Source organism: Ranitomeya imitator, chromosome 6, assembly GCF_032444005.1.
Source record: "Ranitomeya imitator isolate aRanImi1 chromosome 6, aRanImi1.pri, whole genome shotgun sequence".
Taxonomy (NCBI): domain Eukaryota; kingdom Metazoa; phylum Chordata; class Amphibia; order Anura; family Dendrobatidae; genus Ranitomeya; species Ranitomeya imitator.
The window spans coordinates 475,141,569-475,168,509 of record NC_091287.1 but is presented as its reverse complement, the minus strand read 5'-3'; the positions used below and the strand labels follow the sequence as shown (position 1 = coordinate 475,168,509).

Here is a 26,941-nt window from a genome sequence, read left to right as displayed (position 1 = left end):
GGTATTGTAGTTCTCCCATCCCCTTTATTAATTTTGTTGCCCTCCTTTGTACTCTCTCTAGTTCCATTATATCCTTCCTGAGCACCGGTGCCCAAAACTGGACATAGTACTCCATGTGCGGTCTAACTAGGGATTTGTACAGAGGCAGTATAATGCTCTCATCATGTGTTTCCAGACCTCTTTTAATGCACCCCATGATCCTGTTTGCCTTGGCAGCTGCTGCCTGGCACTGGCTGCTCCAGGTAAGTTTATCATTAACTAGGATCCCCAAGTCCTTCTCCCTGTCAGATTTACCCAGTGGTTTCCCGTTCAGTGTGTAATGGTGATATTGATTCCTTCTTCCCATGTGTGTATCCTTACATTTATCATTGTTAAACCTCATCTGCCACCTTTCAGCCCAAGTTTCCAACTTATCCAGATCCATCTGTAGCAGAATACTATCTTCTCTTGTATTAACTGCTTTACATAGTTTTGTATCATCTGCAAATATCGATATTTTACTGTGTAAACCTTCCACTAGAACATTAATGAATATGTTGAAGAGAACAGGTCCCAATACCGACCCCTGCGGTACCCCACTGGTCACAGCGACCCAGTTAGAGACTATACTATTTATAACCACCCTGTGCTTTCTATCACTAAGCCAGTTACTAACCCATTTACACACATTTTCCCCCAGACCAAGCATTCTCATTTTGTGTACCAACCTCTTGTGCGGCACGGTATCAAACGCTTTGGAAAAATCGAGATATACCACGTCCAATGACTCACCGTGGTCCAGCCTATAGCTTACCTCATCATAAAAACTGATTAGATTGGTTTGACAGGAGCGATTTCTCATAAACCCATGCTGATATGGAGTTAAACAGTTATGAGATAATCCAGAATAACATCCTTCAGAAACCCTTCAAATATTTTACCAACAATAGAGGTTAGACTTACTGGCCTATAATTTCCAGGTTCACTTTTAGAGCCCTTTTTGAATATTGGCACCACATTTGCTATGTGCCATGCCTGCAGAACAGACCCCGTCGCTATAGAGTCCCTAAAAATAAGAAATAATGGTTTATCTATTACATTACTTAGTTCTCTTAGTACTCGAGGGTGTATGCCATCCGGACCCGGAGATTTATCTATTTTAATCTTATTTAGCTGTTTTCGCACCTCTTCTTGGGTTAGATTGGTGACCCTTAATATAGGGTTTTCATTGTTTCTTGGGATGTCACCTAGCATTTCATTTTCCACCGTGAATACCGTGGAGAATAAGGTGTTTAATATGTTAGCTTTTTCCTCGTCATCTACAACCATACTTTCCTCACAATTTTTTAAGGGGCCTACATTTTCAGTTTTTATTCTTTTACTATTGATAAAGTTGAAGAACGGTTTAGGATTAGTTTTACTCTCCTTAGCAATGTGCTTCTCTGTTTCCTTTTTGGCAGCTTTAATAAGTTTTTTAGATAAAGTATTTTTCTCCTTATAGTTTTTTAGAGCTTCAATGGTGCCATCCTGCTTTAGTAGTGCAAATGCTTTCTTTTTACTGTTAATTGGCTGTCTTACTTCTTTGTTTAGCCACATTGGGTTTTTCCTATTTCTAGTCCTTTTATTCCCACAAGGTATAAACCGCTTACAGTGCCTATTTAGGATGTTCTTAAACATTTTCCATTTATTATCTGTATTCTTATTTCTGAGGATATTGTCCCAGTCGACCAGATTAAGGGCATCTCTAAGCTGGTCAAACTTTGCCTTCCTAAAGTTCAGTGTTTTTGTGACTCCCTGACAAGTCCCCCTAGTGAAAGACAGGTGAAACTGTACAATATTGTGGTCGCTATTTCCTAGATGCCCGACCACCTGCAGATTTGTTATTCTGTCAGGTCTATTAGATAGTATTAGGTCTAAAAGTGCTGCTCCTTTGGTTGGATTCTGCACCAATTGTGAAAGATAATTTTTCTTGGTTATTAGCAGAAACCTGTTGCCTTTATGGGTTTCACAGGTTTCTGTTTCCCAGTTAATATCCGGGTAGTTAAAGTCCCCCATAACCAGGACCTCATTATGTGTTGCAGCTTCATCTATCTGCTTTAGAAGTAGACTTTCCATGATTTCTGTTATATTTGGGGGTTTGTAACAGACCCCAATGAGAATTTTGTTACCATTTTTCCCTCCATGAAGTTCGACCCATATGAACTCGACATCCTCATTCCCTTCGCTAATATCCTCCCTTAAAGTGGAATTTAGACAAGACTTTACATAGAGACAAACCCCTCCTCCTCTCCGATTTTTACGATCCTTTCTAAACAGACTGTAACCCTGTAAGTTAACTGCCCAGTCATAGCTTTCATCTAACCATGTCTCGGTTATTCCCACTATGTAAAAGTTAACTGTAGATACTTCTGCTTCTAGTTCTTCCATCTTGTTTGTCAGGCTTCTGGCGTTTGCGAGCATGCAGTTTAGAGGATTTTGTTTTGTTCCAATCTCCTCGCTGTGGATTGTTTTAGAAATGTTCTTACCTCCCTTCTGAGTATGTTTTCCTGGGTCTTCTTTGTTCGAGTCTAATGTTTTTCTTCCCGTCCCCTCTTCTTCTAGTTTAACGCCCTCCTGATGAGTGTAGCGAGTCTTCTGGCGAATGTGTGTTTCCCAGGTTTGTTGAGGTGTAGTCCGTCTCTGGCGAGGAGTCCATCGTACAAGTAATTCACACCGTGGTCAAGGAATCCGAATCCTTGTTGTCTGCACCATCGTCTTCGCCAGTTGTTCGCATCAAAGATCCTGTTCCATCTCCTGGTGCCATGCCCGTCTACTGGAAGGATAGAAGAAAAAACTACCTGTGCATCCAGTTCCTTTACTTTCTTCCCCAACTCTTCAAAGTCCTTGCAGATTGTCGGTAGGTCCTTCCTTGCCGTGTCATTGGTGCCAACATGTATCAGGAGAAATGGGTGGACGTCCTTGGAGCTGAAGAGCTTTGGTATCCTATCGGTCACATCCTTGATCATCGCACCTGGAAGGCAGCTTACTTCTCTTGCGGTTATGTCCGGTCTGCAGATGGCTGCTTCTGTGTCTCTCAGTAGTGAGTCTGCCACCACCACCACTCTTCGTTGCTTCTTGGCTGTACTTTTTGCTGTCATTTGTTGCTGTGTGCCCTTTTCTTTTTTGCTTGCTGGTATTGCTTCATCCTTAGGTGTGCCATCTTCATCCTCTACAAAGATTTGATATCGGTTCTTCAGTTGTGTGGTTGGTGATTTCTCCATGGTCTTCTTGCTTCTTTTGGTCACATGCTTCCACTCATCTGCTTTTGGAGGTTCTCTGACACTTTTTTCACCTTCTGTGACCAGTAGAGATGCTTCTGTTCTGTCTAGGAAGTCTTCATTCTCTTTGATGAGTTTCAAAGTTGCTATTCTTTCTTCCAGACCCCTCACCTTTTCTTCTAAAAGGGCCACTAGTCTACACTTCTGACAGGTGAAATTGGATTGTTCTTCTGGTCGATCTGTGAACATGTAGCACATGCTGCAGCTCACCATGTAGGTTGTCACATCTGCCATGTTGCTCCTAGATCCTGCTGACTTGCTGTGTATTTTCCTTCTTGTGTAATCTACTCAGCCAAGCTTTCTTGCAATAATGTCCTACAGGCAAAAATTTGCGCACCGTAAGGCGTGCGGTTTGGTGATGCCTTCCAAGCAGCTGGTCCCAGCTGTACCCAACGATCTTCTTGCTGAGGGAGACTCTTCGCTTTTCCCAGAAGGCACCTGGAATATGCAAATTATCCTCCTCAAGCTTGAATCCCTGGTTTGGTGATGCTTTCCAAGCAGCTGGTCCCGGCTGTACCCAACGATCTTCTTGTTGAGGGAGACTCTTCGCTTTTCCCAGAAGGCACCTGGAATATGCAAATTATCCTCCTCAAGCTTGAATCCCTGGTTCTTTTTTATTTAAAGGGAACCTGTCACCCCCAAAATCAAAGATGAGCTAAGCCCACCAGCATCAGGGCCTTATCTACAGCATTCTGTAATGCTGTAGATAAGCCCCGATGTATCCTGAAAGAGGAGAAAAAGAGGTTAGATTATACTCACCCAGGGGCGGTCCTGCTGTGGTCCAGTCCGATGGGCATCGAGGTCCGGTCCAGGGCCTCCCATCTTCTTTTTATGAGGATGTCCTCTTCTTGTATTGACGCTGCGGCTTTGGCGCAGGCATACTTTGTCTGCCCTGTTGAGGGCAGAGCAAAGTACTGCAGTGCGCAGGTGCTGGGAAAGGTCAGAGAGGCCCGGCACCTGTGTATTGCAGTACTTTGCTCTGAACCAAAGCCGCAGCGTGAAAACAAGAAGAGGACATCATCCTATGAAGATGGGAGGCCCCGAACCAAGACGCCCATCGGATTGGACCGCCCACCCAGGTGAGTATAATCTAACCTCTTTTTCTCATCTTTCAGGATACATCGGGGCTAATCTACAGCATTCCAGAATGCTGTAGATAAGCCCCTGATGCTGGTGGGCTTAGCTCATCTTTGATTTTTGGGGTGACAGGTTCCCTGTAAGTGTTGAAAAAAATTCAAAGTTTGTTAAAAAAAAATTGCATGATTTTCCGATACCTGTAGCGTCTCCATTTTTCGTGATCTTGGGTTGGGTGAGGGCTTATTTTTTGCGTGCCGAGCTGACATTTTTAATGATACTACTGTATTTTGATGTGGATATGATCTTGTGATCACCCATTATTGCATTTTAATGAAATTTTTTCTGCTACGTCATTTACCAATTGTATTTATTCTTGTTATAGCTTGATAGATCAGGCGATTCTGAATGTGGTGATACCAAATATGTGTATGTTTAATTTTTGTATTGTTTTATTTTGAAAGGGATGAAAGGGGGGTGATCTGAACTTTTGTATTTTTTTAAATATTTTTAAAAACATTTTTTTTTACTTTTGGCATACTTCAATAGTCTCCATGGGAGATTAGAAGCTACCATAACCCGATCGTCGGGCGGCGCTCACACCAATCCAGCATTGACAACCATAGAGGTCTGCTGGAGACCACTGGTTGTCATGCCAACTCATCAGTGACCCACGATCACATGACGGGGTCATCGATGGGTGGGATTTCCGGCGCACTTGCCGGGAGCTTGCGTTAAATGCCGCTGTCAGAGATTGACAGCAGCATTTAACAGGCTAACAGCTGTGGGTGGATAGTGGTTCCACCCGCGGCTGTTAGAGGCAAATGACAGCTGTTCAAAACAGCTGACATATGCCAGTTAAGATGTGGGCTCAGCACTGGAGCCCATATCAAATGGGGAGACATGACACATGCAGTACTAGTATGGCTCACGTTGTGAAGGGGTTCATTTTTTGACTCACAATTGTTTTAATGAAGTAAAACAAACCAGATAATGGGCGCTCCTCTCGAGATAAAAAGGCAAATGGATCTGATAAGTGCAGATTTTATGTATTTCTTTATCATATTTTTCGCATTATAATGCACACTTTTCCCCCCAAATTTGGATGGAAAATGTGGGTGCATCTTACAATGAGAATGTAGCTGACCGGGGGGGCAGCTGCTTCAGGAGGCCGGGGGCGGCAGGAGTGGGGTAATGCGATGGGTGCTGCCGCCAGCGTTCTGCAGCAGCAACCATACCTCCAGTGACCCCACTCCACCGCATCCACCCCAGTAAAAGCTATCATAACCTTGGACTATGAGATGCACCACCATTTTATTTTCCTATTTTTCACCCCACAATTTGGGGTGCATCTTATAGCAAAATATGGTATTTATTTACCTCACTTATATAGCACCATTAATTTCACAGCACTTTACAGACATTGGGGCTCACAATCTTGATTCCCTATCAGTATGTCTTTGGACGGAAACCAGAGAACCCGGAGGAAATCTACGCAAACAGGGGGAGAACATATAAACTCCTTGCAGATGTTGTCCTTCGTGGGATTTGAACCCAGAACCCCAGTGCTTCAAAGCAACAGTATTAACCACTGAGGCACCATGCTGCCCATAAAACAAAAGTATTATGCTATGGATGCAGCTGTAATGCATAGTGCTTTTGCATAAAAAGTCTTTTTTTACATAATACTTCTGGAACTTCACACGGGAGATATTTCCACAGTATACCCGGTTGGCTGCACCCGCTGGAATCCACTATAGTGCAATTGGAGTTGTGCCTATAGTGCATATATTGGTTTTATAGTACAATGCTCAGAAAGTGCTCCTTTCTCTCCTTTTCCCACTAACAAAATTTCACTATTGGTTTAATTGTTTTAATGATCTGTTCTGTCAACTTCAATGGGTAGAGCATCAGTCTATAGGAGGAATACTACTTCACTACTACTCACATAAGAGTTGTGCCTGACCTGCGCATCTCCACCAGGTGAGCAGATTCCATCTACTCTTCCCAGTTTCTTATTACCAGGATTTATCCATGGAGCCCTCCTATTATTTCTTCTAGTTCACATTATTCCCATTATGCCTTCCATGTTCACAGATGCAATAACAGATTTAATCAATGTGTCATAATTTCTATCAGGTCTTTATGAATTCCATATTTTTGCAGACCATGAATTTTTGGCAATCAGAGAACAATGAAAACATCATAGTAGAGACCTAAATGCCAGTGTCAGTCAATGGAGAATATGTTCAAAGATTTGCTCTTCAATAGACATGCCCGAGTCTCAGAACTAATGCACTCTCAGGATGCAGCAAAACCCATGTAATAAAGATGGCGGCAACACGAGTGCAAAATACTGATGAGACAGCCACTCACAGCCTACCAATACACGGAGGGGACAATTGCTTAGTATTAAATTGCACTGTGCAATAACTGTGTGTGAACAGTGCCATATACAAGCCATTTTTGTGCAATTTAATATTAAGCAATCATCCCCTCCATGAATTGGTAGGTTGTGAGCGGTCGTCTCATCAGTTTTTGCACCTGTGTTGCCACCATCTTTACTACATGGGTTTGCTGCATCCTGAGAGTGCATTAGTTCTGAGACCTGGGCAGGTAAATACTGCTGTCCCTTTTTCTGCTGTATTGATTTTTGATTTTCTTGAGGAAATTTATTCCTCTTTTGTGGCTTTGCTTTTAGTTTAGCCTCTGGGCAAAAGGCATAAATATGCCTAAAATCAGCTGGGAAGAGAAGTGCATAAGCTCTAGAGGGGGTAAGCCAGGATATTCTGATCCTGCAGAATTTAATTGGCCATCCTAACGACATATTATTATTATTATTATTATTATTTATTATTATTATTTATTTATATAGCACCATTGATTCCATGGTGCTGTACATGAGAATGGGTTACATACAAATTACACATATCACTTACAGTAAACAAACTAACAATGACAGACTGGTACAGAGGGGCGAGGACCCTGCACTTGCGGGCTTACATTCTACAGGATGGTGGGGATGGAGACAATAGTTTGAGGGTTGTAGGAGCTCCGGTGAGGCGGTAGCTCCGGTAGTGGTGAGGAGGCAGCGGGGTCAGTGCAGGCTGTAGGCTTTCCTGAAGAGATGGGTTTTCAGGTTCCGTCTGAAGGATCCGAATGTGGTTGATAGTCGGACGTGTTGGGGCAAAGAATTCCAGAGGATGAAGGATATTCTGGAGAAGTCTTGGAGGCTGAATTAGTCGGGCAGCAGAGTTAAGGATGGACTGGAGAGGTGCAAGGGTGTTAGCAGGGAGGCCACAGAAAAGGATGTTGCAGTAGTCAAGGCGGGAGATGATGAGGGCATGCACAAGAATTTTAGTAGATTGACGGTTGAGGAAAGGACAGATTCTGGAGATATTTGTGAGCTGGAGGAGACATATGACATTACAATGAACTAGTTGTATCACTGCTGACCTAAGTTAGGTCTAAGTGATTCCTAGTGAAAATCGTTACTTAATATATTATTGATTTTCATTGTTTCATAATTAAATAAGAATGATTAAACTCAGCTGTGGTCCTTAGAAATTGGACTTAAATTTATTTTAATGGCACAGAAAAATCTGTAAGGAATTTTACATGGGATAATAATCATACACAAACACTTTGCAGCCTTAACCATACAATAATTACAAAACCTAATGAGAGACGAGAATGTTCAATGGCATGTCGTTCCAACAAACTCATGAATCACCGCACCACATTAATGCACGTAAACGAGAGCTAATCGACTCCTTATATCGATGCATGCTGTTCGGGTTGGGCGTATTGGTTGTGTAAGAGTTTCGTCAACCCACAACTTATATCTCTTGATAATTACTGCTTGTAACCATTGGAAATGAGAAATTGCTCCCAGGTTTAAGTCACCTTTTAGGTCTACCTATGAAGGAATCCATATTTTTCCTTATTTTACATCTACCAAAATAAAATAAATTTAAACTGCCCTATTACATTATTCCTGTTCAAGCCATCTTAAAGGGTTTGTTCATGTTATCTTCATTTTAACAACCATGTAGGGTGGAGCACAATTTTGTGGCACTTACTAGTATATGAGTATTACCGATTCTCCTCTCACACTATTTACTGCGGCCTTCACAACTCTCCTATCCATAATAAGGCAGCTGATAGATGGACATGGGACCAAATGCATGGCGGACAGATCTGGCCACTGCTCCTCTACTAGGAGTCATATTGTGGACAGACAGCTTTACAAAGAATTACAGGAAGAAACTATGACATAATTACATCATAGGGGCAACAAAATCACATCCCCAACACATTTGATAACATATGGCCAACTCCTTTAACATTTTTTGCAAGGTAATTATTGGGTTCATTCACTAGATGTTCAAAGCCAAATGAATCCATCCAACAATAAAAATGTAAAGCTCATATTGATAGCTTTTAAGAGGGTTTTCCAGGTTTATTTTTCACTATGAGCCTAAAAACTAACAGGCAGGTAGGTGCAAACTGAGGTAACTACCTGCCTCTTTTATCTGGCACTGCCTCAGAGTGGTCATTGACCGTTCCTGCCGTCGATTTAGCTGCTACTTGTCAACAGAGCAGCTCTTCCTCTTCCAGGCTGCTCTGCTGATGAGGCGTGACTGCCGATATCATGCTGATTGACTGATAACTTCCTGCAGTTAGGTGGGGGGGGGGCGAGATGGCTGTCAATCAACATGGCCTCGGCAGTCACACTCCGTCAACATAGCAGAGCGGAAGAGAAGTTGCAGCTCTGTTGATGTGACATCATCGGAAGTCACCAAATTGTGAAGTGGTCAGTGACCTCACTGTACTGGCACAGATCGGAAACAATCACAACAGGCAGGTAGTGAGCAACTACCTGTCTGTAAGTTCTTAGACCTATAGTAAAAAAAATTAAATAGTCCTTGATAATCCATTTAAATATCACTATTAAAAATATTTAGCTTTTTTATTAGCTGCCAATGTCGTGTTTCCATCACTGGGACTCTCTAGTCCTCCTGTTAGGTAGAGCGGTATACACTGCCATGTGACCATTACAAGCAAGTAGCAACATAGTCACAGCCACGTGCTGCTGATCAAGTCATTGTCCTGAAATTACAATAGTAAATGGCCAGGGACCCAGTAAAAACGTGTTGTTGGAGTAGCAGGCAGCATATACTGTTCGTGTGTACAGTATATATTTCTCTTTTTCATCGTACATGTTGAGCCACTTTTATTGAAAACTACAACAGGAAACAACAAACGATAGTGCAATATAGAAGAAGTGGAGAAGGAAACAGACAGAACAGGGAGGTAGGAAAGCAGAAATGAAGGGCATAATGGCCGGCAAATTTACTTAATTTAGTACATAGTTGAGGGAGGAGCCAAGTAATGTCAAAAGACAAAAAAATAACTCCTCCTGCTCTTAAATCTGAGTTAGTAATTAGCTCATCCATGCGGAAATTGCAAGTGATGTATCTGAAATTTGTAAGAAGATCAAGACTTTTATTTCATCTATACACAATTCATATATAAAATAAATTATATTATATTGAATGCCGGATTCCGGCTGTTTATATCTGATATTTGTAAGCCACAATCACTCTAACTCCCGGATGGCAACTCTAGCCCATACGTTTTTTTTTTTCAGGCGGGCAAACATGTCGATTTACTCAAGAATTGCAAATAAATGGGGAGACAAAGAGCGCAATAGGGTCTTATCCACTTTACATAGGAGAGAATATACACCAAATTTGCTCACCTGGTTAGGATGAGATAAGAGCATAGCATAAAGGTAGCGGCTGCTGCAGATTCACAGGTCTTCAACAACCAGAGAAAGTACAGTATTCAATGGGAAATTAGTAGTTAAAATTCCGCTCTGCTGCTGGGATGAATTTCAGGAGAATGTAGTCGATTCACAGTGGTTTTATTCAACGCGTTTCAGGGGTCTCATGCCTGTATATACTGTGTGGTATTTCCTGATGAAGGAGGCATGAAACCCCTGAAACGCGTTGAATAAAACCACTGTGAATCGACTACATTCTCTTGAAATTCATCCCAGCAGCAGTGCGGAATTTTAACTACGAATTTCCCATTGAATACAATGAGTTACTCAATAGGAATATGCTTCAGGAGAGGTAGACATTTTTATCCCAAGTGTTTTTTTTAACATTTGTTTGGTTGTTTTCTAAGTGCTTTTTTAATGTTTTTGACCTCCACCATTTTTTAGCATTTTTCCAGCCTTTTTGGATCTGTTTTATTTGTTTTCTGGCAATTTATTTTAACTCCATTCAACAACGAAGAAATTGTTAATGGTTGAGATTGCTTAGTGATTACTAAAGAATATCTTCTCTGAAACCATCTCATAAACGGATTGGTTTCTAATCTACAACCATTAACATAAATATCAGAAAATACATCAGATGTGAAAAGCAATAATCACTCACATCACAACAATTACCAGCACATTATGTAACAGTAATTGCTTTCTATAATCGGGCAAAACAATCCATATACTGAACATAGTTAATTGCTGATGTTGATTTCTTATAACAAATATTGGAATGGCCTCCCATCCATATACAGTTTAAACACCAGAAGTTTACATACACTATATAAAAAGACACATACAGTATGCACGCTTTTCTCTCTATCTGAATTTAAAGTAATAAAAATGCCTAAAAGCAAACCTGTCAGCTGTTTTGGCCGATATAAGATATGGCCATCACCTTTCAGGGCTCAGATGACTCAGTGATTGTAGGGGGCATTGTGGGGGGCTGAGGGGAGGAGGAATATAGAAGGGTGGTTTCTGACTTTGTGGATTGGTGCCGGACTAAAGGTACCGTCACACTCAGCGACGCTGCAGCGATATAGACAATGAGCCGATCGCTGGAGCGTCGCTGTTTAGGTCGCTGTAGAGACGTCAAACACAGCAACACCAGAATGATGCAGGAACGATCCAGTGACGTAACGGCGACTCACTTATCGTTCTCACTGGTTGTTCGCTCCATGTAAAACATTGCTGGCGTCGTTGCTTTTGCTGTCAAACATGACGATACACGCCGACCTGACGACGAAATAAAGTTCTGGACTTCTAGCTCCGACCAGCGATGTCACATCAGGATCCTGATCGCTCCTGCGTGATCGCTATCCAGGACGCTGCAACGTCACGGATCGTTGTCGTTCTCGTTGTAAAGTTGCTGAGTGTGACGGTACCTTAACTGTCTAAAACTAAATGTAAAGAAAACCAAGGAGTTGTTGGTAAGTTATAGAAAGAAAAAGGAGGATTACTTTCCTACTAATATTGCTGGCCAGGAGGTTTAGATTGTTGAGAGCTACAAATATTTGGGTGTTCACCTTGACCGTAAACTTGATTGGAGGTGTCATACAGAAAAGGTTTACAAGAAGGGAATGAGCAGACTGTACTTTCTTCGGAAGCTCAGGTCAGTCAATGTGTGCAGAAAAATGCTGGAAATGTTCCATCAGTCCTTTGTGGCAAGCGCCATTTTGTTTGCTATAATATGCTGGGGCAGTAGTGTGCGAGTATCTGACGCTAATAAGCTCAACAAACTTAGCAAGCACGGCTGTTGGCCTCCATCTGGACTCTTTTGAGGAGGTATTGGAGGATAGGATTCAGAAGAAGTGTAGGGCAATAATGATCAATAATACACACCCACTATACGAGCTGTTCTTGAAGCAGAAGAGCACATTCAGCAGCCGTCTAATCCTACTAAGGCCGGGTTCACACTGCGCTAACAGCAGCCTGTTCAGCACATACGCTAGCAGGCTGCTGCTAGCGCAAGTGCTGGCGTTCAATGGCGCTAGTGCAGATAGAGCAGCTGCTAGCTCTATCTGCGCTAGCAGTGACAGACCCGGAAATGCTGCAACCTGCGTCTCCGGGTCCGTCACTCAATGACGGCATATCCCTAGCGCACGCCCATTGTGGGCGTGCGCTAGCGATGCGTCCAACATTGCAGTCAATGGCGGCTGTAACGGACTAAGGAGAAATTCAGTAAATTGTTTGTACCTACTGCTATGGGGATGTATAATAATTTCCTAAGGGTGCTAGACAACAATGACTGATTGCTGGTGTACTAATGTCAATTAACAGTGACTTATATACCTGAACTACCCACATTTATTTGTTATGTAATGGTGGTATACCTGTGCAAGATTTGTATCCTAATATTTTATATACTGCTGTTTGTATTGCTGCTGTAATACCGTAATTTCCCCCGGGATCAATAAAGTGTATTGTATCATTTTGTATCATATATACTGCATTCTATAATGCTGTATATAAGCCCCCATCCCAACCTGGAAGAACTGAAAAATACGTTTTATTATACTCACCTGCTGGGCGGTCCAGTCCGATGTGTGTCGCTCGTCTTTGTCCGGCGCCTCCCATCTTCTTATGATTGCCACCCTCCTGCTTGCTTCTTGTGGATGATGCCACCTTGCATCATCCACACAGGCTCCCCAGCATCCCGCTCCTGCGCAAGTGTACTTCCTTACCATTTTGAGGCACCGGGAAAGGTCAAGGAGCTCCGGCACCTGCGCACTGCTGTACTTTGCTCTGCCCTCCACAGGGCAGAGAAGTATACTTGCGCAGGAGTGGGATGCCAGGGAGCCTGTGTGGATGATGCAGGGTTGTGTCATCCACAAGAAGCAAGCAGGAGGGCGGCGATCATAAGAAGACCAGCGACCAGGTCCTGTAGGATGTTCCTTGTTTGCATCGATTAGTACCTACCGACAGTCATCCAAGGGAGGATCACATTATGAAGCAAGAACAGGGTCATGGTCCCCAGGCATCATTGATGCGTATGGGGTATGAAGGCAAGTCCAGTTGCTAACAGTTATGAAAGAATGTCTTGTTCTAAAGAGCTCACTGATAGCAGTGTGGTCCTGTAATAGGAGCCACTGTTGTAACAACTGTGTGATGTTTGCATAATTCAAAAGTTTGTGGAATAGTTAGGACAGAAGAAATTTCATAATCACCAGTGAGTACTATTGTTAAAATGTGGAAGTATTTATGACCCACAACAGCTCAGCCACAAAGTGGAGACTATGTAACGTTACAGAGCAAAGTCACTAAGTGTAGAGAAGCAGTGTCTAAAATTGGTCATGCCCAATCATCTCCACTCCATCTAACTCTTCACTGGTGTTAACGTAAACACAAATACTGCACGGGGACATACAATAGCATGGCGTGGTGTAAAGCATGTCGCCAAGGGACTTTGAAGATGTCTGATGGATGATCCTTGTTTTTGAGAATGTGAGGAGAACGTTAATTACCTGCTTACATTGTGCCAACTGTAAATATTGGTGGTGAAGGAATAATTCTATGGAGGTGTTTGTCATGGGTCGGCCAAAGCCCTTTAGTTGCAGTGAAGGGAACTTAATGCTTCAGCATAACAAGACATGTTGGACAAGTATAGCTTACAACTTTATGGATACAGTTTGGGGAGGATTCTTTTCTACACCAGCATGGCTGTGTCCAGTGCACAAAGCAAAGTCCATAAAGACATGATTGGGAGATTTTGTTTTGGAAGTACTTGACTGGCCACACAGAGTTCTTACCTTAACCCCATCGAAAGCTTTTGACATGAACTAAAAATGGAGATTGCAAGCCAGGCCCCCCTTGCCCAACCTCAGTGTCTGACCTCTCATTTTGGATAAATGTGCAAAAATTCCCACAGGAACACTACAAAATCTTGTAGAAAACTTTCCCAGAAGAGTGGAAACTGTTTTACTTTTAATGGGGGATCAACTTCATATTAATGCCCATAAATACAGATTTACATTTGTATAAACCTACTATAGTTGTAATCTGTTGGTCTCTCAATACTTTTGCCCATGTAGTATACCATGTTGCCTCCTTTATGGTCATAGCTGTCACTATACTTTACCTACAGCTGTTACTTCTTCCTAGAGTAAGTGTATATCACCCCTCTGCCCTGCCCTGGGCTAGAAGCTATGTTAGCCATCTGACAGTATGTGAGACACAAACTAGCTAATACTTCTGGCCCAGACTCCAGAAGCACTACTTGATTTGTCAATAAGCATTGCACTGAAAACGAGTCTGGTGAAACATAAAACTAGCAAAAGAACAGCTTGGTGTCCAACTGTCCATCTATTGAGATTTCCTTTCCTAGTCCAAAGTCTTAAAGGGAACCTGTCACCCCGAAAATCGCGGGTGAGCTAAGCCCACCGGCATCAGGGGCTTATCTACAGCATTCTGTAATGCTGTAGATAAGCCCCCGATGTTACGTGAAAGAGGAGAAAAAGACGTTATATTATACTCACCCAGGGGCGGTCCCGCTGCTGGTCAGGTCGGATGGGTGTCTCTGGTCCGCTGCGGCGCCTCCCATCTTCATTACAAGACGTCCTCTTCTGATCTTCAGCCACGGCTCCGGCGCAGGCGTACTTTGCTCTGCCCTCTTGAGGGAAGACAAAGTACTGCAGTGCGCAGGCGCCGGGCCTCTGACCTTTCCGGCGCCTGCGCACTGCAGTACTATCCTCTGCCCTCAAGAGGGCAGAGCAAAGTACGTCTGCGCCGGAGCCGTGGCTGAAGATCAGAAGAGGACGTATTGTAATGAAGATGGGAGGTGCCGCAGCGGACCGGAGACACCCATCCGACCTGACCAGCAGCGGGACCGCCCCTGGGTGAGTATAATATAACGTCTTTTTCTCCTCTTTCACGTAACATCGGGGGCTTATCTACAGCATTACAGAATGCTGCAGATAAGCCCCTGATGCCGGTGGGCTTAGCTCACCCACGATTTTCGGGGTGACAGGTTCCCTTTAAGGCTCCAAAACACATATTAATGTTGGTCCCACCTGATGATATTGACTGGTCCTACTGACAGTCTAATTTGTACAGATTTATCGGCCAACTATTTGTCAATAGAGTTGATTGGGCATGTCCAATTTTGGACTGACGATCACTTTGCTCTCAGAGATAATTCACCAGCAGAGATGTCTCTTGACGGCTTTCTCAAAGAAAACAAGAGTGGTCCACCTAACGAGAACAAGATGGCTCTCAGACGCATCGAAGCCTTCAAATGTGAAGGAGTGTCATTAGATTTACCTTTATATTGCAGTCTACTACTTGACCATCATGGGTTTAGTTAGAGAGTTGTCAGTTGTCTACATTAAATGAGGAAGGATATTTCTGGGGGCTAAAGTAGCTAAATATTAATCCGAAATGTATTTACATGGTGCAGATATATTTGTACTTAAAAGTATAAAAAACTGCACATACCGATTGTAGAAATCTTCCCGATAGTAATCGTAATCAAACTCATATGTGCTGTGAAAAGAAAACAAAGAACAATAATGATCTGGTGCCTAAAATAATTACATCCATTGATGTCTGCTGAATGAACATTGCAATTTAGTTCCATACTGAAAGGCATCATTTACAGCCTATTTTCTGGAAGTGCACATAAGATTAGTTAAGTATGGTAATTTTTCAGCAGTCTACAATGTCACATCAAACTACTTTACCATTACGACAGAACACCATCTAATGAAATACCTTTCAGGCAGCATAGAACAAATTTATAGAGAACAAATTATTTGCATATTGTATCATTGTGAGATGTGGATGAATATTAATAGTATTAATAGTGGTTGTGTTCTGATCTTAGATGCATAAGCAGAATGATTCACCCTGTAATGTTATTTGCACACACAGGCGAAAATATTAACATGCAAAATGCGGAGTTCTGAAAAACTCAGAAAAAATTAACGGCTTACATTTTATGCCTCATCAGTTATTTGTATTATTGTGATTTTGTTTCTCTTTATTTATTTAGTCCCATTGTGCAGTAATGCCAATAGTAATAATAATAATATAATCCCTCTATAAAAGAGGGTGCACTTATCCAAATACAGAGCAAAAATGTATCATATACACATACTGTATATAAGACAAAGTATAGTCCTGCCCATTTTGAGCATACATTCTATATGATAGGTAAACTACAAGGTGGATTTTGATGTGATTGTTCAAATTTTATTAATTTACGCCAGAATTTCTGATTCTTTTTCAACTGCAACCTTACCACATCAAATAGGAGGTACCAAGACTGACTTAAATACGTCATATAGGAAAAACAGAAACTCATATATACATCACATAGGAGACACCAAGACTGCTGTTCCTAGATCACATAGGAAACACCGAGACTGCTGTATATGCATGATATAGGAAACACAAGACTGCTGAATTTGCATCACAAAGGAGACACCAAGATTGTTGTGTATATGAAGAGACACTGAGACTGCTGTATATCATGAAAGTGACACTGGGGCAGGAATATATACATTACTTAGGAAGTTAGGATACATTGGAGCAGGAGTATATGCACTAACTTGTAAAAGTTTAGGGTCACTTAGAAATTTCCTTATTTTTGAAAGAAAATAATTTTTTTTCCCAATAAAGCTAACATTAATAATGTTAATGTGGTAAATGACTATTGTGGCTGCAAATGTCTGGTTTGTAATGCTATATCTTCATAGGTGTATAGAGGCCCATTTCCACCAGCCAGCACTCCAGTGTTCTTGTGGTACTTTGTGTTTGCTAACTGTGTTAGAAGGCTAATGGATGGTTAGAATACCCTTGAAAACACTTGTGCAAGTATGTTAGCACAGCTGAAAACAGTTTGGCTAATTAGAGAACCTATAAACCTGACCATCCTTTGAGCTAATTGAGAATCTGGAGCATCATATTAGTTGGTTCCATTAAACTCTCAAAATGGCCAGAAAAAAAAGAACTTTCATGTTAAACTCGACAGTCTATTCTTCTTCTTAGAAATGAAGGCTATTTCATGCGAGAAATTGCCAAGAAACTGAAGATTTCCTACAACGGTGTGTACTACTCCCTTCAGAGGAGAGCACAAACAGGCTCTAACCAGAGTAGAAGGGGAAGTGGGAGGCCCCGATGCACAACTGAGCAACAAGACACGTACATTAGAGTCCGTAGTTTGAGAAATCGACGCCTCACAGGTCCTCAACTGGCAGCTTCATTATATAGTACACGCAAAACGCCAGTGTCAATGTCTACAGTGAAGAGGCGACTCCGGGATGCTGGCCTTCAGGGCAGAGTGGCAAAGAAAAAGCCATATCTGAGACTGGCTAATAAAAGGAAAAGATTAATATGGTCAAAAGAACACAGATATTGGACAGAGGAAGATTGGAAAAAAGGGTTATGGACAGGCGAATCTAAGTCTGAGGTGTTTGGATTACACAGAAGAACATTTGTGAGACGCAGAACAACTGAAAAAATGCTGGAAGGGTGTCTGACGCCATCTGTCAAGCATGGTGGAGGTAACATGATGGTCTGGGGTTGCTTTGGTGCTGGTAAATTGGGAGATTTGTACAAGGTAAAAGGGATATTGAATAAGGAAGGCTATCACTCCATTTTGCAACACCATGCCATACCCTGTGGACAGCGCTTGATTGGAGCCAATTTCATCCTACAACAGGACAATGACCCAAAGCACACCTCCAAGTTATGCAAGAACTATTTAGGGAAGAAGCAGGCAGCTGGTATTCTATCTGTAATGGAGTGGCCAACGCAGTCACCAGATCTCAACCCCATTGAGCTGTTGTGGGAGCAACTTGACCATATGGTGCATAAAGTGCCCATCAAGCCAAACCAATTTGTGGGAGGGGCTTTTGGAAACATGGGGTGAGATTTCTCCAGATTACCTCAGCAAACTAACTGCTAGAATGCCAAAGGTCTGCAATGCTGAAATTGCTGCAAAGGGAGCAATCTTTGACGAAAGCAAAGTTTGAAGGAGAAAATTATTATTTCAAATAAAAATCTTTTTTTCGAACCTTGTCAATGTCTGGACTAGATTTTCAATTCATTTGGCAACTCATTTGATTAATAAAAGTATGAATTTTCATGGAAAACACAAAATTATCTGGGTGACCCCAAAATTTTGAACGGTAGTGTATATCCCATAGTACACACTAGGGCTAGAGTATATACTTCACAAACAATACACTGCACCTGAAATATATACACAGGAGACATGAGACTTAGGTATATACATCACAGGAGACATGGGGCTGTGGTATGTACATTACACGAAGAGACACAGGGGCAGCAGTATATACATCACAGGAAGTGACACAGGGGCTGCAGTATATACATCACAGGAAGTGACATGACACAGGGGCAGCAGTATATATATCACAGGAAGTGACACAGGGGCTGCAGTATATACATCACCGGAAGAGACAGAGGGGCTGCAGTATATATATCACAGGAAATGACACAGGGGCTGCAGTATATATATCACAGGAAATGACACAGGGGCAGCAGTATATACATCACCGGAAGTGACACAGGGGCAGCAGTATATATATCACAGGAAGTGACACAGGGGCTGCAGTATATATATCACAGGAAATGACACAGGGGCAGCAGTATATACATCACCGGAAGTGACACAGGGGCAGCAGTATATACATCACAGGAAGTGACACAGGGGCTGCAGTATATATCACAGGAAGTGACACAGGGGCAGCAGTATATACATCACAGGAAGTGACACAGGGGCTGCAGTATATATATCACAGGAAGAGACAGAGGGGCTGCAGTATATATATCACAGGAAGTGACACAGGGGCTGCAGTATATATATCACAGGAAGTGACACAGGGGCTGCAGTATATATATCACAGGAAGTGACACAGGGGCTGCAGTATATATATCACAGGAAGTGACACAGGGGCTGCAGTATATATCACAGGAAGTGACACAGGGGCAGCAGTATATACATCACAGGAAGTGACACAGGGGCAGCAGTATATATCACAGGAAGAGACAGAGGGGCTGCAGTATATATATCACAGGAAGTGACAGGTGCAGCAGTATATACATCACAGGAAGTGACACAGGGGCAGCAGTATATATATCACAGGAAGTGACGCAGGGGCTGCAGTATATATCACAGGAAGTGACACAGGGGCAGAAGTATATATATCACAGGAAGTGACACAGGGGCTGCAGTATATACATCACAGGAAGTGACACAGGGGCAGCAGTATATATCACAGGAAGAGACAGAGGGGCTGCAGTATATATATCACAGGAAGTGACAGGTGCAGCAGTATATACATCACAGGAAGTGACACAGGGGCAGCAGTATATATATCACAGGAAGTGACACAGGGGCTGCAGTATATATCACAGGAAGTGACACAGGGGCTGCAGTATATATATATCACAGGAAGTGACACAGGGGCAGCAGTATATACATCACAGGAAGTGACACAGGGGCAGCAGTATATATATCACAGGAAGTGACACGGGCAGCAGTATATATCACAGGAAGTGACACAGTGGCTGCAGTATATATATCACAGGAAGTGACACAGGGGCAGCAGTATATACATCACAGGAAGTGACACAGGGGCAGCAGTATATATATCACAGGAAGTGACACAGGGGCAGCAGTATATATCACAGGAAGTGACACAGTGGCTGCAGTATATATATCACAGGAAGAGACACAGGGGCAGTGATGTATACATCACACTAGGAGACACACGCAGGCTGTGGTATATACATCACAGGAAGAGGCAAAAGGTTTACGCTGCTGTCTTCTTCTTTGGGACAGTAGCACATTGCACACTAACTCCACCCACAAAGTAGATCCTGACGCTGCCACTGGCCAGTACGTAATTTTTCATTGCACGTGCTGCAGTGTTGAGTAGTGAATGTTGTTTGCTCGTGCTCACAGAGCAAGAAGAAATGAAAGGGCCGGCAATTATCAAAACCAAGCTGCCGGCCCGAGCACCACGGTCCCTGGGAATCTGTCCTGGGGCCGGAGAAAAGTTCATTGCAGATCTGAGGATAAAGTAAAGGGAATTAGGGGAGTAAGGGCACTTACTAGGTTTTCTCCCATCTGGAATAACTGTTTTCTACAAGAGTTCAGACAGATGTCGGGATTCCATGGTTGGATAGAGGCAGGTATTTCTCGGATGGGACAAATTTTACACCGGGGTAGAATTAAGAATTTCAAGGTCCTGCAGGAAGAATTTCTACTGCCAAACTCTGAGGTGTATCAGTATAGCCACATTTCTCAGGCACAGTGCAGGAGAGGGCCTGTGGAAATACAGGTAGATCTCATGCTGGACTTTATTCTTATGGGGGGCGGCATGAAGGGGGCGATCTCGGGAATATACGAATTCCTTCTATTCTCTTTCTTGGAGGGGCACCCTATTAGAGCCAGAGCAAAAAGGGAAAATGACTTGGGGGGGATCGACAATGACCGATGGGATTCAATATTGGAATACGTATATCAGTGGGCTCTAGATATAATTTTAGACCTGGGCTTACCACTACCACAAGGATTTTGTAATGTTCGCTTTTCTCAAAATGATTTATACTACACCTATAAGTAACACAAGCATACAGTTAATAAAAAACAAATATCGCCATACTACTGATTAAGAAAATCTAGGTTTCCGACACCAATGCAACCAATGTCACAATGCCAGCATATACTATACAGTAGGGACTTAAATGGAATCTGTCAGCAAGTTTTTGCATTCTCATCTGAGAGTAGCATAATGTAGGCAAAGAGACCCTGATTCCAACGATGTATCACAAAGTTTACTTGGTGCAATAGATGTAATACAATCAGAGTTCTTAGATTTATCATGAAGCAGAGCTGAGAAAGCTAACCCTGCCCACACCACAGTTTACCCTGCCCACACCAGGCTTTCTATATGTACTGAGTACTGACAGTGAGCTGCTTATCAAAGGAGGGACCGGTCCTCATGTGCCAACTAGGATAAGGAATGAAAATGTCCTAGTGATAAAACCTTCATTGCAAGTAAACAACATCACACAGCCTGAAAAATGATACATCACTGAAACCTGTATTTTAATCCCTACTATATGACCCATGTTGTCATCAGATTACATAGCAAAAACCTGCTGACAGATTCCCTTTAGCAATACTACCATACTGCTACCACTGAAATAACTGTCCCAACTAGAGTTGAGCGACCTTGACCTTTTTAGAGTCGAGCCGGGTTTCGCGAAACCCGACTATCTCAAAAGTCGGGTCGAGTGAAATCGGCCGATTATGACGTAAAGTCGGGATCGACCGAAACACGAAACCCAATGCAAGTCAATGGGGCAGCATAGTCGGCAGTGAGTGGGGGCCAGGAAAACACCTAGAGTGCTCATTTTAATGTCAAAACCATCCATTCTTCTTAATGAAGCTTGTCAAGCGTAATTTACCTTATAATAATTGGAAGGCATTTGAAATTGGGGGTCATTTGGCTAAAGTTGTGGTGGGTAGGGCTGGTTCAAGTAATTAGTGGGCCCAGGAAATCTGGACCACGTCACGGCAGTGGAGCAGGGAGAGGTAAGTATTTCAACTTTGCAAGTGCTGTGAACCTGAGAAAGCAGGGGGGGCCCACTCGTTGGCATTGGCACTGGCACAGGGCCCCTCAAAGTACAGCGGTGTGTTTGCACGGCGGGGGCGCCTCCCACCGGCAGCAACACTTTTGCGTACCATGAGAGGCCCTGTGCCAGTGACGTCGCCAACTAGTATTCCTCCCCCCACCTGATGAAGGAACCTGCACTTTCATCTGCACCTTCCTGTTTGTCCCCGTGTAAGGTGGTATGGTATGCGGGAAGGGGGACCTGACTTTCAGCAGGGTCACAATCTTGCAGTGTAGCGTGCACGGGAAATGTTGCGTTATGGGTCAATGTACCAGCAGACTCATCTATCACTGGCTGGGCAATGGGCAGGATGAGGAGGAAACACAGATATAGGCCCAAAGAATAAAGTGGGCTAAATGCAGTTCAAAATTGGTAACACAGGACTAATCAGGGGGCATTGCAGTGGAGGACAACTGGAATGAGAGGCTGACACAGAGAGTAGGCCCAAATCAGTAAGTAGTCGAAATGCAGTTCAAAATTGGCAACAGTAGTAAACAGGCGGCACAGCTTTGTTCAGTGGAGGAGAACAGCAAGGAGTGGCAGACACCGATAGTAGGCCCCAACCCAACTAGTAGGCCAAATGCAGTCTAACATTAACAACTACTTAACGAGCGCCTGAAAACGGAATTTCAGGACAGGAAACCAGGAGAACAGCAAGGAGCGGCAGACACCGATAGTAGGCCCCAAACCAACTAGTACGCCAAATGCAGTTGTTCCGTTTAACCACAATTTAATGAGAGCCTGAAGATAGAAGTTCAGGAAAGGCAACCTGGAGAACACCTTGGAGTGGAACACACCATCTCTCTACACCCCATACCCAATTTGTAGGCCTAATGCAGCGTAGTTTCCAACAACTACTAAACGAGAGCATGATGATCGAAGCATTGGCGAGGAAACCTGGGGAACACCTTGGAGTGGAACACACCATCTCTCTACAGTGGAACACACCATCTCTCTACACCCCATACCCAATTTGTAGGCCTAATGCAGCGTAGTTTCCAACAACTACTAAACGAGAGCCGGAAGATCGAAGCAATGGAGAGGAAACCTGGGGAACACCTTGGAGTGTAACACACCATCTCTCTACACCCCATACCCAATTTGTAGGCCTAATGCAGCGTAGTTTCCAACAACTACTAAACGAGAGCCGGAAGATCGAAGCTCAGGAAAGGCAACCTGGAGAACACCTTGGAGTGGAACACACCATCTCTCTACAGCCCATACCCAATTTGTAGGCCCAATGCAGCGTAGTTTCCAACAACTACTAAACGAGAGCCGGAAGATCGAAGCAATGGAGAGGAAACCTGGGGAACACCTTGGAGTGGAACACACCATCTCTCTACACCCCATACCCAATTTGTAGGCCTAATGCAGCGTAGTTTCCAACAACTACTAAACGAGAGCCGGAAGATCGAAGCAATGGAGAGGAAACCTGGGGAACACCTTGGAGTGTAACACACCATCTCTATACACCCCATACCCAATTTGTAGGCCTAATGCAGCGTAGTTTCCAACAACTACTAAACGAGAGCAGGAAGATCGAAGCTCAGGAAAGGCAACCTGGAGAACACCTTGGAGTGGAACACACCATCTCTCTACACCCCATACCCAATTTGTAGGCCCAATGCAGCGTAGTTTCCAACAACTACTAAACGAGAGCCGGAAGATCGAAGCAATGGAGAGGAAATCTGGGGAACACCTTGGAGTGTAACACACCATCTCTCTACACCCCATACCCAATTTGTAGGCCTAATGCAGCGTAGTTTCCAACGACTACTAAACGAGAGCCGGAAGATCGAAGCAATGGAGAGGAAACCTGGGGAACACCTTGGAGTGTAACACACCATCTCTCTACACCCCATACCCAATTTGTAGGCCTAATGCAGCGTAGTTTCCAACAACTACTAAACGAGAGCCGGAAGATCGAAGCAATGGAGAGGAAACCTGGGGAACACCTTGGAGTGGAACACACCATCTCTCTACAGTGGAACACACCATCTCTCTACACCCCATACCCAATTTGTAGGCCTAATGCAGCGTAGTTTCCAACAACTACTAAACGAGAGCCGGAAGATCGAAGCTCAGGAAAGGCAACCTGGGGAACACCTTGGAGTGGAACACACCATCTCTCTACACCCCATACCCAATTTGTAGGCCCAATGCAGCGTAGTTTCCAACAACTACTAAACGAGAGTCGGAAGATCGAAGCTCAGGAAAGGCAACCTGGGGAACACCTTGGAGTGTAACAAACCCTCTCTCTACACCACGGAAGGGCTGATTCTTAGGAAGGAAGGCTGTCGGAAAGAAGCAGGGCGCGTCCGAGGGTGATTATATTCTTATTAGGTATATACTCACCCTCGGACGTGCCCTGCTTCTTTATTTGTAATGAATGTTTATTTGCAATGTGGTTTTGTCTTACTCTATTTTTTTGGTAAATAATGATTTTATTATTTTCATTGTTTTGCATCTTCTTGGCAATAATATAAAGAAGACGCGACAGGACAACACTCGGTGGATGCCATATCTGTGTTTAAAATTGAAAAAACCTTTCAGTTAACTACTTGCAGGAGAAAGTTATTGTAGCTGGTGGCCATTTTTAGTACTGTACCAGATTTTTGTTGTATGTGTTTGTTTTTAATGTTAAAATGTCTGCATTTGATATCTCTCCAGTATTTTCTTTTTTATAAGCAAAATACTTATTTTTATATTTTCTGATGTTGGTTCCAGGGGTACACGGGCAGCAGTGGTGTGGTCAGTGGAGGCCTAGTGGAAGGAGTGACCGCAGACAGGCATCGAAGGCCTAAAATAATAACACATGGCTGTAGGCAATTTTAAATTGGTTACAGGGGTACACGGGCAGCAGTGGTGTGGTCAGTGGAGGCCTAGTGGAAGGAGTGACCGCAGACAGGCATCGAAGGCCTAAAATAATAACACATGGCTGTAGGCAATTTTAAATTGGTTACAGGGGTACACGGGCAGCAGTGGTGTGGTCAGTGGAGGCCTAGTGGAAGGAGTGACCGCAGACAGGCATCGAAGGCCTAAAATAATAACACATGGCTGTAGGCAATTTTAAATTGGTTCCAGGGGTACACGGGCAGCAGTGGTGTGGTCAGTGGAGGCCTAGTGGAAGGAGTGACCACAGACAGGCATCGAAGGCCTAAAATAATAACACATGGCTGTAGGCAATTTTAAATTGGTTACAGGGGTACACGGGCAGCAGTGGTGTGGTCAGTGGAGGCCTAGTGGAAGGAGTGACCGCAGACAGGCATCGAAGGCCTAAAATAATAACACATGGCTGTAGGCAATTTTAAATTGGTTCCAGGGGTACACGGGTCGCAGTGGTGTGGTCAGTGGAGGCCTAGTGGAAGGAGTGACCGCAGACAGGCATCGAAGGCCTAAAATAATAACACATGGCTGTAGGCAATTTTAAATTGGTTCCAGGGGTACACGGGCAGCAGTGGTGTGGTCAGTGGAGGCCTAGTGGAAGGAGTCACCGCAGACAGGCATCGAAGGCCTAAAATAATAACACATGGCTGTAGGCAATTTTAAATTGGTTCCAGGGGTACACGGGCAGCAGTGGTGTGGTCAGTGGAGGCCTAGTGGAAGGAGTGACCGCAGACAGGCATCGAAGGCCTAAAATAATAACACATGGCTGTAGGCAATTTTAAATTGGTTCCAGGGGTACACGGGCAGCAGTGGTGTGGTCAGTGGATGCCTAGTGGAAGGAGTCACCGCAGACAGGCATCGAAGGCCTAAAATAATAACACATGGCTGTAGGCAATTTTAAATTGGTTCCAGGGGTACACGGGCAGCAGTGGTGTGGTCAGTGGAGGCCTAGTGGAAGGAGTGACCGCAGACAGGCATCGAAGGCCTAAAATAATAACACATGGCTGTAGGCAATTTTAAATTGGTTCCAGGGGTACACGGGCAGCAGTGGTGTGGTCAGTGGAGGCCTAGTGGAAGGAGTCACCGCAGACAGGCATCGAAGGCCTAAAATAATAACACATGGCTGTAGGCAATTTTAAATTGGTTACAGGGGTACACGGGCAGCAGTGGTGTGGTCAGTGGAGGCCTAGTGGAAGGAGTGACCGCAGACAGGCATCGAAGGCCTAAAATAATAACACATGGCTGTAGGCAATTTTAAATTGGTTCCAGGGGTACACGGGCAGCAGTGGTGTGGTCAGTGGAGGCCTAGTGGAAGGAGTGACCGCAGACAGGCATCGAAGGCCTAAAATAATAACACATGGCTGTAGGCAATTTTAAATTGGTTCCAGGGGTACACGGGCAGCAGTGGTGTGGTCAGTGGAGGCCTAGTGGAAGGAGTGACCGCAGACAGGCATCGAAGGCCTAAAATAATAACACATGGCTGTAGGCAATTTTAAATTGGTTACAGGGGTACACGGGCAGCAGTGGTGTGGTCAGTGGAGGCCTAGTGGAAGGAGTGACCGCAGACAGGCATCGAAGGCCTAAAATAATAACACATGGCTGTAGGCAATTTTAAATTGGTTCCAGGGGTACACGGGCAGCAGTGGTGTGGTCAGTGGAGGCCTAGTGGAAGGAGTGACCGCAGACAGGCATCGAAGGCCTAAAATAATAACACATGGCTGTAGGCAATTTTAAATTGGTTCCAAGGGTACACGGGCAGCAGTGGTGTGGTCAGTGGAGGCCTAGTGGAAGGAGTCACCGCAGACAGGCATCGAAGGCCTAAAATAATAACACATGGCTGTAGGCAATTTTAAATTGGTTCCAGGGGTACACGGGCAGCAGTGGTGTGGTCAGTGGAGGCCTAGTGGAAGGAGTGACCGCAGACAGGCATCGAAGGCCTAAAATAATAACACATGGCTGTAGGCAATTTTAAATTGGTTCCAGGGGTACACGGGTCGCAGTGGTGTGGTCAGTGGAGGCCTAGTGGAAGGAGTCACCGCAGACAGGCATCGAAGGCCTAAAATAATAACACATGGCTGTAGGCAATTTTAAATTGGTTCCAGGGGTACACGGGCAGCAGTGGTGTGGTCAGTGGAGGCCTAGTGGAAGGAGTGACCGCAGACAGGCATCGAAGGCCTAAAATAATAACACATGGCTGTAGGCA

The 26,941-nt window shown here is 43.8% G+C and overlaps 1 protein-coding gene across 7 annotated transcripts in view; it reads right to left on the bottom strand.

Annotated features, from left to right (window-relative positions):
- Positions 1-26,941, bottom strand: part of RALYL (RALY RNA binding protein like) — a 1,030,045-nt gene that overhangs the window by 109,384 nt on the left and 893,720 nt on the right. For 5 of the 7 annotated variants that reach the window (XM_069731544.1, XM_069731543.1, XM_069731547.1 and 2 more), the window contains one exon: positions 15,637-15,684. The exons of the other annotated variants lie outside the window; for them this stretch is intronic. In XM_069731544.1, coding sequence (XP_069587645.1) covers positions 15,637-15,684 — 48 coding nt within the window. The remainder of the gene's footprint in view (positions 1-15,636; positions 15,685-26,941) is intronic. 7 annotated transcript variants of the gene reach the window in all.